Source organism: Tasmannia lanceolata, unplaced genomic scaffold, assembly GCF_043159265.1.
Source record: "Tasmannia lanceolata isolate RefF3 unplaced genomic scaffold, GAP_Taslan_0.1 ptg000037l, whole genome shotgun sequence".
NCBI lineage: Eukaryota > Viridiplantae > Streptophyta > Magnoliopsida > Canellales > Winteraceae > Tasmannia > Tasmannia lanceolata.
Genome location: NW_027518714.1, coordinates 4411889 through 4426560, shown reverse-complemented (window position 1 = coordinate 4426560; position 14672 = coordinate 4411889). Strand labels below are relative to the sequence as shown.

Sequence of the window (14672 nt, the reverse complement as noted above, 5' to 3'; positions counted from 1 at the left end):
ATAGGTCGAAAACATATTCCTGTCTTTGCAGACATGCCTCGTCGCACCCGAGTCAATCCACCAATCATTGCCATCTTCAAGAATATTTGCTTCTGAAATCATGGCCACAAACTTGTTGTTGTCTGTTGGTGTTCCCGACTTCTTATCTTTAAGAAGTCGACATTCACTCTTGTAGTGGCCTGGTTTGCCACAATTGAAACAAGCACCCTTCCTTTTCTTATTCTTATTATTCTTCTTGTCAGGGTGTTTGTTTCTCTTCCGATTGCCTTTCCCTTGTTGGTTTGGTTTATTGACATTTTCCACCAAGTGTATCTTAGAGGAAGAATTCTCATGATCATCTTTATGATCTCTAATCCTTGACTCTTCCTCAATCCTGAGGCATAGAGCCAAGTCATCAAGAGAAATCTCCTCTTTCTTGTGTTTAAGACTTTTTCTAAATTCTTTCCAACTTGGCGGAAGTTTGTCAATAATCGACGGAATTATAAAGGAATCATCAAGTAAAATGCCTTGCAAATGAATTTGACTCACCATGTGTTGGATTTCATGCAGTTGATCAATAACAGGTCTATCATCTACCATGCGATAATTCAGGAAACGACTCACAGAGAATTTTTTGCTGCTAGCATCCTCCGCCATGTACTTCGCTTCGAGTGCGTTCCAAATCTCACTTGCCGATCCCATTCCCTGATATATGTCGAACAAAGTATCCGACATAGCATTGAGGATGTGCCCTTTGCAGATGTAATCATCTTGTTCCCATTTCATTCTTGCACGAGCCTGCGCTAATGTCTCATTTTCAACTGTTGTCGGCCTTGGGGATGTGAGAACTCGAACTACTTTGAGCGACGTAAGGATGAAGTGCAACTTCTTCTGCCATCGCTTGAAATTCCCTTTGTCAAATCGCTCAAGTTTGACAAACTCTTGGGACATTTGACGGATTGAGTACAACGCCATTGAAGCAAAGAAAAATCTGTCTTAAGATTGTTAGAGAAATAATTCTGTATCTGTTGGAAATAAAAAGCAGTAACCAGTTTGCTTCAAGGCGCGAAATCGCTTTCCTTAAGACAGATTTCGCCCCCACTAGAAGTGTGCAAAGGGGATCCGCGAACTGCCTCCAAGATACAATGAAGCCAGTAGGAATGTCCTACTAATTTGACGACGCTATGCACAAGCGGAGTCAAATCCGAAATGCCCTTAGAATCTTACAAGCCTGAGAGAATCAGTCTAATTTCTGTTACTGCAGTATAACAGTAATTAGATAAACAATAAGAAAATAGTTTAGTAAAACGAATTTTGGTGGGAGCAAGAAAGAGAAGTGCAAAGTGCGCCTAAAAAAGCGCCAATAAAGCGCCACTATGCGCCCTATAGCCCATTGCCCACGCCGCGCGTGCGTGTGCGAACGGTGCGTTGCACCGTCCCGCGGGTCCAACCATGGGTTCAACCCAATGTGCAATCAAACAAGTAATAGAAAAGTGAAGTGCTTTATAAGCCCTTCTCTTTCTTTTCTCTCATCCGATTTGGGACTATCTTTTCAACTACATTACACTATTCTCTTTCTCTTGCAAAAAGCAACTATTTCCAAAGAAAAGTTTTTCTTTTTCCAAAACACACTTAAAGAAAATATTTTCCAAAAAAAGTTTTGACCAAAAACACTTGATTTTGAAAAATCTTTAACAAGGATTGACGTGGGTCCACCCACATGATATCAACATTATATATCTCTCTCTCTTTTGCTAAAATATTCAAGATCTACCACTTGGATTCGATTGAGATGTCAATGTTTGATAATCTTAGTGATAGATTAGGCAGGTAGGCTAGATAAGGTAACTGAGATAGATTAGGTGACTAGTTTGGGTTAGGATGATATCCTTCCATAGTTTTATGTATTTCCTTTTATGTTTATCACCTGTGTGCTCTATATAGGTATTGACCATTTATTTGTAAGTTACCCAACATATGTTAAAATCATTTCTTCACACGAAGTAACACAAACTAGGCGGTGCCTCTAGCATTTTCAATCAAGTGAGGTATGTTCAATTGCTCATGCTTTTTAAATAATTTTTAGGGTTTTTGCAAAATAGAGTCTGCTGCAGAATGCATAGGGGAGAGACTTTTCTTAATTTTAAAAAGACAAGAAAACCCTTTGGTTGTTAAATGAAAAAATACCCCTTGGTCTAGTTTTTTGTACTATGAGAATTACATGCCTGTAGTTTTTATATAAGGATTGTTAAGGTGTTATATGCCTGTAGAATGCAATTTGGGCTGCCATCAACATGGGCTCATGTATCTTGTCTTTTAGCATTCGAAGAGCTTTAAAAGTGTTATTACGGTTCCCAAAAAGCACCTAAGAGAATTAAATACTACAAGACGAGATACACGAGTGCATGTTTCAAAAAATTGTTGTGCTGAAATCATTTCCCATAATAATTTGTTAAATAATGACCTTCCTCATAGCAACGTGTTTGCCGCTAGGCATTATATTTAAATGGACAACTCAAAACATAGTGCCATCAGGGTTGAATCCCAAATATCATCATCGTATCAGGTCCCACATGAGCCATGCGTTTGATCCAGACTGCTGATCTAGTGGCCCATCACAAGGTGCCTCGCATGGTCCCGATCACATGCCAAATGTACAAAGCGGCCTATTAAACTCAAGGGCTTAGGACCGTCTAATCAAGATGGGACAAATGATAATAGGCCGAATTTGTATGTCGGTTGGATAGCGTCATGTTCACGATCAATGGCAAATGATAGTCTTTGTGGCTTACAAAGGGCATGAGGGCGACATATGAGATGAGAAATTATATGATGAGTGGGCATACAAACACGTAATGCTGGCACTGCATCATACCATTCGATTAAATATTAGGGGTGGTACTTCCATCCAAGGTTTAAAATTTTGGTTTCGGTACTGGTTTCGGACATTGAAATTTCGGTCGAATTCTGGTACAAAACTCGAAACTAATATTTTATTCAATATTAAATTTCGGTGTAATATTAAAATAATATTAAAAAAACAAATTTTTTAGGGCAAATTTTGGAGAAACCGAAATTTCGACTGAAATTCTAAAATTTCGGCCGAAATAAATGACCGTTTCGATTTTTATGGATTTCGGTGTCGGTCGCCACCGAAATCCGAACCGAACGAAATTTCGGATTTCGATCGAAATTTAAAACCATGCTTCCATCGTACCACCTTTACGTGTTTATACGCCCACTCATCATATAATTTGTTTACCCCGAAGATTAAGCTTGGATCAGACTTGGGACCTCCAGGTTGAGATACAAAGCCTTGAGGCCCAATCTCCATATAATTTCTCTATATGAGATTAAGAGCAGTGATGTTGAAGAAAATGTTTACCTTCCAAAAAAGCATGACACCCAAATTAGCTATCTTTCTTCTAAATTATGTCAAATGACTTTATTACATGACTTGATTTGTGAAAAGACTCTACTCATGACCTGATTCGCAATGAATGAACAGATGGCATCACAAAATAGAAAACAGAGAGGACTTTTATTTTTCTTGCAAAAACATCTTTACTTGGAGACACTTTTTCTAAAAATTGGGTGGAATGCTGAGAAAAGGTGGTGGAAATATCATTATGCTTTATAACAAGAAATCGTACGTATGTTTGGAATGACCTTCGCATACGCGTCTTGGTATTGTTTCTGTCGTTGTATTGTTTCTTTTAAATCTTTAATTTGGCGTTCGAGGCGCGAAATCAAATTCGTGCACGACACCTCGTTCTAGAGAGAGCTGAAAGTACTAAACTACCCCTAACGCGCTTTGAAAGCAAATAATTAAAATAAATAAACGCGGGGTTCGTACATTCCTACCTTTTGTTAATATTAAGCACCACCGAAACGATGAAAGCGATGGTCACACACCCAAAAAGCTATAAAAGAGGGTGCGCATGTAACGCAGCAGGAGGCGCATGATAGAAGGCCCCGCGCAGGCAAGCGGCAGGCACAATCATTACAGCTCTAGAAACCTATCTAATGTATATGACGGCGGGCCGAGCGTGACAAGGACGGGTGTATACAGTTTTCTTAGACCTCAACTCTCAATAATACGTCATTTATGTGATTCTCGTTAAAAAGTAAGGGTATTATGGGAACTAAAATTAATGAGTGTATGACTTAAAAAATGAAAAGCACTCATTGGAGGAGGGAAAAAACAAAGGATAGCTAGGGGTCAGTGATACACCTTGGAAGTATAAAAAAATATCTCTCTCTCTCTCTCTCTCTCTCTCGTAGTTGGGTTGTCTCTGCTTTTTATTATCAGCTTTTACTGGAATTATTTGGTAAGCATTCATTGCAAAGTAGTCTTGGCTGCAGCGGATTTCAAGAGGAGCATCAGAGTTCTTGCAGTTTCTAGACTTCAAAGTTCGAATTGCATGTCCATGTGAAGTGAAAAGGGGGAACAGAGGGTAAACGAAACGACCCATCTTATTAGATTCCTCTAAGATGCGGCCAAAGATCGTCCTCTTTGGAGATTCCATCACTGAAGAGTCCTTTGGAGAGGGTGGCTGGGGTGCGGCCCTAGCCAGCCATTTCTCTCGCACGGTATGCGAAAGAGGATTTTCGTTTCCTTGGTTTTTTCTTTCCTTGTTTGCTGATTAGAGTCTGTGTTCTGATTAGGCGGACGTGGTTCTTCGGGGTTACAGCGGGTACAACAGTAGATGGGCGGTACACGTGTTGGAGAAGGTTTTTGCGTCATTGGGTGATGGGGAAGGGAAGGCCGTACCAAAGGCGGTGACCGTTTTCTTTGGGGCCAATGACGCTTGCTTACCCGATAGGAGCAGCGCGTTTCAGCACGTTCCGATCCATGAATACGAGCAGAATCTCCACAAAATCGTCTCCTTTATCAAGGTCTCTCTCTCTCTCTCTCTCAAATTAATTAAGAAGGGAGCTTTCTAATTTCCTCTTTGCAAGCATTAATTACGCCCCATTTTAGATTAGTTTTATAATCTAATCTAAGACGATAAGCGTAGGGTGCGCAGATTCCTTTTCTTGTTTCACGTAATGCATGTGAAGAAAAGGAATCCTTACTAAGAAGCCAGTGGGAAGAAAAAAAAGAAACCTTCTTCCTAACCACTTCCCTCTCTTATGCTTAAAAAAAGTACATAATCACTGGCGTAATTCAATTTGTTAGCTGACGCGTGGTTGGATCTTCCTCATACTTATTGATACACTCAATTGCTATGTAGTTTATTCTCATTTACTTTTCCTACTGACAATTTCTCTATTAACTATCTTATTAGAGTTCAGAGTTTTGAACTCTATTGAAGGGAAACTATATATTTGCCCTCTTTTTTGTACTGGCACAGCTCCCTCTAGCATGAGAGGGTAGTTATAAATAAATTATAATTTATAAATAAAGTAGATGGGGCTGTCCCAAGTAAAAAATGGGGTGAGTCTATCCCTTTTTTTGGTGGGTACGAATAGATTACTTCCCTTGACTATGGACTTTGGCCATTTCTGTTTCCAATCTGCCGCTTCTTGAAATGGATGGTGTAAATTCCTATTAATTATTTCCTAAATCCTGCTCAATGTATATAACTAATTTGCATTCTTCCAGTGTCCATGGGTGTACTCCAGTACACCCAGATTGGTCCTTCTGAAATTGCACTTTCTGTATATTTATACCGGGGACCATTTACACCATTTAGTCTCATTTCTCAAGTTTAGAAATCTTGGAAATTAGGTTTGGCTATTCTACCCAATGCCAGCTCTTTTATTTAAAAGTTATAGTTGTTTTATTTAAGTAGATGCTTGCCGCCCTACTTCATTTGATTTTGGCACTCCTCTTCTTGATTTACGTTTCCACCGTGCAGTCGAACGGTTACAACTGGTGGACATGGTTTGGTTCGGTTCAGTTATGTGGTATACCCAGAACTGAAGTTGGAACCAGAACCGAACCACTTATCATTGGAAACCGAACCAAACCAGAACCGGTTCGGTTTGGTTATGGGTTTACCCAGAGTCGCAAGACAAGAGTCGGGGAAAACCAGGGTTTCCAACTTTCCAACGTTAAGCTTAAAAGGCAATGAAAAACATTAAGATAAAACTTAAAAGGAAAAGAAAAACGTTAAAGGTGGGTGAATTTATCTTCAAGTAGTAGTAAACCATTCTCACGGAAATGTTATTTCCGCGGGAGGGGGGTATCATCCCCCTCAGTTCTAGGTTCAGTTCTCGGTTCCGAGATCCCAAACCCAGAACCGAACCGAATTCTAACGGTTCCCAAAAAACTGAACCACTTAATTTTGGAATTCTTCGGGTTGGACCCGAACCATGTCCACCCCTGGTTACAAGTTCCCAACCAGCCGTGGAGAAGGATTGGAAGAAGTTTAAAATAGGAAAGGAGGGGCAATATCAAAGCAAGGTGGTGTGGTTTATTCTCCATTATGTAATTAATGTCGTTATATGGTTGTTTGATACAGAAGCTGTGGCCTACTGCACTTGTCCTTCTCATCACTCCGCCCCCTATTGATGAAGACGGCCGCCTACGGTAATCCTCTCTTCTTGTAATCCCTCTCTTTAATTCTCTTGCTTCTTTTAAATTATGATAGATAGCTCCCCACCATCAACCCAACTCAACTCAGCTCAGCGTATTTGGGGTCGGCTAATGAATCCTTTAGAAAATTTTCACGAAGAAAGTGAAAGAATTTACCCAGCTCAAATTGACTAAGTTTAATCCCGGCACTAATTGGGTTTGTTGGATCATTTTATTCCATTATCTCTTATCACCAACTAAGCCTTTATCACCACCAGGTCCACAACCACCCAAAAATAAATAAATAAAATATGCGAGGGGTTGTTTGGATGAAAGTGAAATATATTCGGAATTTTTTCCTTTAAAAATGAATTTTCCACCGTTTGGGTTTCCATATTCATTGGTTTTTTTTTTTTCCCAAAATGTAAACTTTTCTCTCGTTTGAAGGGAAAGTGCAAACCTGCCTAAGTCACAGTTATTGTTGTGCGGAATTTCTCAGCGAGAGAAACTCTCGTGATATATTAAACTTGTTTAATTTTTTCTGGAAAAAACAAAAAAATAAAATTAGGTAAAAAAATATAATATAAACGTATATAAATTAATAAAAAATATAAAAAAATTGTTAAAACACCGTAAGGGGTGGAGCTACATGTCGTGTCAGGAGGGGCCTGTTGAGTTGGGCCAAACTCCTTTGGAGGCCGAGCCAACCCGCTTTAAAATTTTAAGCGTGCATGTAATGAAGGGGGTAAAAAGATCATCTCCCTTTATTAAAATGTCGCGATAAAATAGCTATATTTTTAATGGGAAATGACATCTGTGCCAAGGTGTTTCGATAAACAAGCGCTCCACTTATTTGTCGTGTAGTATTTAAAAGGATTTCAGAGGATATTACGGTTCCCAAAAAGCTCTTTAAACCCTTTTAATACTACACAACAAACAAGTGGAGCGCTTGTTCATCGAAACACTGGACAGGTATCATTTCCCTTTTTAAATATCGGATATATTTGTGACAGAAACCTACTACACCTAGAAATTTTATTTTCCATGGAAAAAATTACTGTCCATATTCATCTTTTCCCAAGATCCAAACACACCACAACAAAACATGTCGCTTTTGTTAGATTTGAAAATTTCAATCTTCCTAACCATTTTCTCTGAATATGTATCTCAAGATGACGATATGCTTTGAACAACATGTTGTTGTTCTTATTAGAAGAAATGAAACTTTTGAATCGATTGACGCGTGGATTTTAATCAGCCTCCTATCTTGGGTGGACCTACCATTTTCGAATTTTGCTCTGATGGTGATGAGACGTAATTCGCTACGTATCATTCATTCATTCATTCCTCTTGGGAATGGCACGTTTTTCATCGCCATTCCGAGCAATCTCATTTCGCGGGTCCCACCAATACCCAAAATCACATCGATTTGATGATCTTAAATCATCCATCGACTTTGCCCAATTTCGTTATGATTGTTCATGCCCAACTTGTCGTTTGGATGGGACGTATTTTTTTTTGGGAAAAAAGTCTCTTCCATTAATGGGTCCCACTGAATGAATGAATGATCGACAGGAACGCCGTTGTGAAAACGTCATCCACTCCACTCATAATCTCAGTCAAGATAGCTATAAAATCATGAAATTGATTATATAAAAAAAAAAGTATGGGGTGAGAGAGGCTCGAACTCTCGACCTCAGGATTTCTCGGAAGCTATGAGACCTACGCGCTAGCCAACTGCGCCACCACCCCATTGGTGTCCTATCAATATTTTATTTATTATTAATCTTATTTCTCCTTATGGATTGTGGGCCGAACGAAATGTACGGTCTATGTCGAGGTTCCCAGTTCCCACGACATGCATCTCCCGTATAACAACACCATCACGGATACTTCGCGTCGACCATATATATTTTCCAATCCAATCTGCTGATTGGATGGGTAGGATCTTTTGATGAATGAGGTATGATTCCCGTCAGCCACTTGTACGGTGGATTTAACACTAGTCTTTTGATGAAGCGTGAGCTCTCGCAATGCTAGTAAAGCCACGGGTTGTGTAATTAGGAGGGACGGATAAAATCCTCCTTTTCTTTGCCTCTAAAACTTAATAATGTTAAGGTTTCGTTTGGTTGACGTTTAGACAAGGGTGTTATTATGAGGAGAGAGAGAAAGGGAAGAGAGAAAGCACCATTCCTTAGAAAGTTACATGTGAGACTACTAATGTAATGCTGATGTCACCTCCCTTTTTTCACAAAAATTCAATGGAATTTTTACTAGCAACCAAACAAAGCATTAAAGGGGATTTTATCCGTCCGAGGGGAGGGGTCCCATTGTGTAATGGTACTTTCATAAAACGTACACACCAAATCCATACCCGAAATACAGTATGACCGTACGGCTCTCTAATATGGGATTATTAGAAGGAACGGCCACACTTTATTGGATTATTGTAAAATCGGCCTTAATCAAAATTATGTGGGGTAATTCATTATGACACTAGTGATTTGTAAATTTGGCCAAGTGGCATATGGAAATGATCTGTTGCTACCTTCGATCCATCTAGAAAGTCAGTTGGGTTCGGGTTGAGTTTTCCCAAACCAGGCTGAGTTTAGGTTGAGGGTTTGGACAACCCGACCAGAGTTCAACCCAATATTTTTTATAATTTTTTTTTCTAAGGTTAAAAATTCGGGTTGGGCTGGGTTGAACTCGGGTGGGTTAGGGTTGGAAGTCGTGTTGTGTCAGGTTCGGGTTGGGAAAAAGGGTGCCTCAGGTCGGGTTGGCCTCAACTTGACCGAATCCGACCCGAGATGCACGCCTAGATCAATCTCCTCACGATGAGACTAAAAGTCTTTCTGATATTCATGTTTTTAATGCAGATATCCTTATGGAGACAACCTTTCGGGTCTACCCGAACGGACGAACGAGTTCGCCGGCTCTTACGCAAAGGCTTGCGTTGCTGTGGCCGGCGAATTGGGTGTCCCCATGATAGATGTCTGGTCCAAGATGCAGCAATTTCCCGGCTGGGAGAAGGCCTGTTTGAGGTACATTTCTCACTTTCTTTTCTTCACTTCTTTGAAATATATTTTAAAATTTTCATCTTCTTCTCAACATTGCTCATGTTTTTAAATACCAAAACTCACAATTACACCCTTATTGTACTAAAGAATTTTCAAACTTGTTCTTGTTTAAAAATATCAGCTTTTTAAAGTAATTAATTGCAAATATAGAGATATAGTATGCCTAACTTGTTTATGATGGCGTCTCAGGGATGGTTTGCACCTGACTGCAAGCGGAAATAGAATTGTGTTTGAGGAAGTGGTGGAAAAGCTTAAACAGGAGAGCCTGAGTCTGGAGACATTGGCACTTGATCTCCCTCTGTTTTTTGATATCGATGCCAAGGACCCCCTAAAAACTTTCAGGAATTCAGATGGTCCAATCTCGTCTTAACGATGGCTTCTGGGTCGGTGCCTATTTGTTATTCACAGCTTATATCTAGTGTGCTTAAGACTGTAAGGCCTCTTTTCTTTTTCAGGTACTTGCTTACTAATTAATGCTTATTGGAGAAAGGCTTTGAACAGGTCTCTCTCTCTCTCTCTTTGCATCTTCCCTAGCCCACGCTCATGTTCCTCGTTAATATATTATGACAGTAAGGATGTGATTTTACAGTCTCTGCATAAAGTTGGTTTTATTCGTCAAGGACTTGGGACTCTGTCTTATAGGACTTGTCTATGTGATTTTGTCCTTTCCATTTCTTATATAAAAAGAAAAACAAGGGATGGAACTGTGTTTTCACAATGATGGGGCCTCTTTTCGTTAATGATGCCAAGTATCTTTATAATACACGTTAGACTCGAGCGCAGTAGGTTAGTGGGCCCTCTCACCATGAATGCATATAACGTATCAACGTGTATACTATAAAACGTGAAAAATGATCTTCCTCAATATATGTTTCGTTGTCTCTCGTTCATTTCTAAACTTTTTAAGGAAAATTATTTTGGCCGTCCGATCGAACGACACAAAATTCAAAGGATGATAGTGAATTTTGGCACTGCCCATTCATATCATGGTCTACAAGAAGATCAAATGGTCTGGATTACTTGATAGAGCGACTTTTGGGCCATGATGGGGCCACGACAGATGAACGGCCTGGATCAAGTAGGTGGGTCCCCTATATTACAGCATCATTTCCCCAGCAACAATTTGAAAATGACCAAAATACCCTTTTAAATTTGAAATGAAATACCGTTAACACTCACATCTCATAGACATTATTCGACACCCCTTACATCCATCTAAAAATTCATAGTTTCCATACCCTTTTTCTGAAGATCACAGCTTCAGATTCCTCCAAACAAGCAATTAGGGTTTGTACTGTACGCACGTAACCAGGGCTTGTTGTAGTTTTATAATTTGACTCGGATCGGTAGCTTGCACGCACAATGTTTGATAATATGCCTCAAAGAGATTCTGTTTTGTCGAATGTGATGGTTAATGGATATGCAACAAATGGAGATTTGGGTGACAGTCTTGGACTGTTTTGTGCTATGAGAAGATCAGAAATACAACCCAACTTGTAGGTGATATTCTATTGCTGTAAAAAGTTGGCTATCAAAATTGCCAACCTAACTTACTAAAATGAATGTCATTTTTGAGCCTTTTTTGATGCTTGGGTTGGTATCGCCACTCTTAAAAAAGAAGGGAGTTTCTGAAGATCCTGTTCGCTCCGACAAACTCCGGCGATCACAAACCTGCAGAAACTTTGGGTGACCGATACAAGCCCGCATATTATGAACTAAAAATGGAGGATGAAACAAAGTTAGGCTTTTTCTCTCTTAAGAATATTAGTTCTCCTAGGAGGATGCGGTGAGCCTGGGCTCATGTAGGACTGTCAATCAGGCTGAGCTTGGGCGGGCCTGAGGTGCTCAAGCTCAGCCCATGTCTATACAACGGGCTTCGGACCGACTTCGGGCCGGACTAAATTAGAAATTTACTTGCCCAAACTCCACAATGGGCTTCCGGCCGAGTTTGGGCTTGCCTATCACCTCTTATTTTCTGCACGAGAAAAGACTAAGCCAAGCACAGAAAAACCAATTTCATAGAAAGCCATTAAACTTGTTGGCTTTGGCATGTGAGAAAAGTCACACTGATTGATTTTTTGCCAGATTTTGTCTTATTCATTTAATAAATCTGAGGTCGAACTATAGCCTATAGGATATGATGATCCGAACCGTTCATATGGAGTGGGCTGAAGAGGGGCAAAATAAAGAAAGAAAAACCTATTTAATGTCAAACTATAGCCTATAGGATATTAATGTTTAAGTAAACTATTTAATTAATATCTACTGATTTTTAAGAGCATAAAAAATCTTAAAAAATTATATAGTAAATATATTATCGGGCCCGGGCCTATAACGGGCTGGACGACCCTTGATCAAGCTCAGCCCAAATTAGAGTTCGGGCTTCAACTTTTGACCAAGCTTGGTTTGGCTTGTTCTCATTTTAATTATGGGCGGGCTTTTAGCGGGCAGAACGGGCGGGCTTCGACCTTGCCCATCCCGATTGACAGTCCTAGGCACATGACCTCAGACAGCCTTTATACCCATGTTGTGGCATTTATTTTTCCGCAACTTTTCCTGTAAATGTTTTTCCTTCTCCTCTACGCGGAGAGACTATTCCATTTCCAATAACTTCCCTTAAAGGACTTCTCCATCTCCTTAACCGGAGAGGCTTTTTCATTTCCATCCATGGCTTATCATATTAGGTCCATCATGATTAATCAACCAAGGGCCAAGATTAACACCCTTGAAGGACTTCTCCGCCTCCCTAACTCGGAGAGAATACCCATTTCTAGTTATGGTCCACTACCACCAATCATACACAACCACCTAAGATAACCACTCTTTCGCTAGGTGGGATATTATCAACCACTTAATGAGCTATACATACCAAGCTTACCACCAACTGATGTGGGAAGCACATTCTCCTCAAATATCCCTAATGCACATGCCATGAGACTGATAAAGACACTCATTTGGAAATCATTTTTTGATACAAAATAATAATAATATGATATATACCTCTTTACAGTGTATGTGTTGTAGTTGCAAAGAAGTTATTAGGTAGTTACTTATGTAAGGTTGTAGGTGTTAGTTTCATTATGTGTCATGTTAGTGGGTAAAGTTTGTGGGTAGTGGGTTATGGAAGTGGGCAAATGGGTTAGTGATGTGGCACACCTTTGTGCTTGTATTTAAGTTCTTTGATTCAATGAAATGAGAGGAGAAGAGAAATTTACAGCAAAGGAAACTTATGTTTCTTGGAGAGTCATGGTTCCTCTCGATTTGAGCCACTAGGAGGTCCGGTTGCCTCGAATCAACCTCTTTCCCCCTCTTTTCTATTTTCTTTTTGTTTATTTATGTTATGACCCAATTAGGCATGTATTAAGTGGTATCAAAGCCGTCGATCTTGCGCTATGGCTGCATCGTCGGAGTTTTGTGATTCCATACGTGAAGATCTATAGGAGATTAAAGCATTGGTTTTTGAAAATGAATGAAGAACAACGAATATTTGTGGAAGGTTTGAAAAAAAATCAACACGGTGAAAGAGGAAATGCGCAACGACGAAGAAAAACAGAATCTTGAAAATGTTGATTTTCAAATGGAGAAAAATGCTTGAATTGAATACTATGCCAAGTCATTCAATCATTCCACCATTTCGATGCTGCTTCAAGAAGAATCACATTTCTTTCCAACTTTGTCCACAATGGATTTCTATGAAGGGGTTCAAAGGATCGTGACCATTATGATTTGGGACCCTGTGGATTAAGGTATTTTATTTGATGATTTGAACTTGAGGACAAGGTCGTTTGTAAGGGGGGAGGAATGATATATACCTCTTCACAGTGTATGTGTTGTAGTTGCAAAGAAGTTATTAGGTAGTTACTTATGTAAGGTTGTAGGTGTTAGTTTCATTATGTGTCATGTTAGTGAGTAAAGTTTGTGGGTAGTGGGTTATGGAAGTGGGCCAATGGGTTAGTGATGTGGCACACCTTTGTGCTTGTATTTAAGTTCTTTGATTCAATGAAATGAGAGGAGAAGAGAAATTTACAGCAAAGGAAATTTATGTTTCTCGGAGAGTCATGGTTCCTCTCGATTTGAGCCACTAGGAGGTCGAATCAACCTCTTTCCCCCTCTTTTCTATTTTCTTTTTATTTATTTGTGTTACGGCCCAATTAGGCACGTATCACAATACATATAATTGCAACAGGAAAACAATGCAAGTGATGAATGCAATCTTTGTTTTGGGATTGTGATCTGATGATCGTCACCATCACAGATTAGCGATCGAGTGCTTATTGCCACACGATCTAACAATTTCTAGGCCAGAATTGGAAACTTTTGGTCTCCTCCCCGCATGAGGCATTACTGTGTTGTATTTGTTTCGATCCTCTTTGTTTTTTCCTTATATCTGATTTTCTCAATGGCAGGGTTTTCCTTGTGTATTCTCTCTATAAACATAATTCTTTGCCATTAAAATATAATTTCCACCACATATTTATTTGTAAAAAATGTAAAGGTAAATCAAATAAATAAGAGAACAACAAGCTCTTTGTCTATCGGAGAAAGTAATTCATGCAAAAATTATGTGCTTTTATGGCTAGCTTAAAAATGTGAATGGCCATAAAAAAATTTCACATCCATATGATATTTAATAACTACCTGCATATTTATATGGCTGAGATATTTAATAGTTATAAAGGAAATTATATTCATATATTATATTTAATAGTTAAAGGAAACTTTAGATTTATAAGGTTTTAAATAACCAAGGGGGCCACCTAAGTCTTCGTTCTATATATAGTTAGACATGAGCACACCCACTTCAACCATGATTCATGGAAAAAATATATGCACCCTGAAGAATTATAAGTGGAGCCATCTGTTCAATGACCCAAGTCATTTTCCCATGGAGAGTAGAACCCCATTGCTGACAAATCAGCAATTCAATGGCTGAAATCACTCACTAAAAGTTTCTTTGGTTTTTGTACAACTAACTCCATTAGGTTAGAAAATCACTTATCGGTCAGGCCTTGTTATGGATTGGCAATACACCAAAACTTGTCCTCATAGGAAACCTCTAATCATGCAATTATTTGTCTCCGGCAGGTTGACGA

General features: G+C 39.3%; 1 protein-coding gene and 1 non-coding gene across 2 annotated transcripts; one reads left to right on the top strand and one right to left on the bottom strand.

Moving 5' to 3' along the window:
* Positions 1–4175: 4175 nt before the first annotated feature.
* Positions 4176–10198, top strand: LOC143861911 (SGNH hydrolase-type esterase superfamily protein). The gene is made up of 5 exons (XM_077372882.1): positions 4176–4572; positions 4648–4878; positions 6450–6517; positions 9379–9543; positions 9769–10198. Exons 1-5 carry the CDS (start codon positions 4474–4476, stop codon positions 9947–9949), a joined length of 744 nt encoding a protein of 247 aa, XP_077228997.1. The 5' UTR covers positions 4176–4473; the 3' UTR covers positions 9950–10198.
* On the bottom strand, positions 8170–8254 carry TRNAM-CAU (transfer RNA methionine (anticodon CAU)). Its single transcript is given in 2 exon segments — positions 8170–8205; positions 8217–8254. It is a non-coding gene; the product is annotated as a tRNA-Met (tRNA).
* Positions 10199–14672: the final 4474 nt, after the last annotated feature.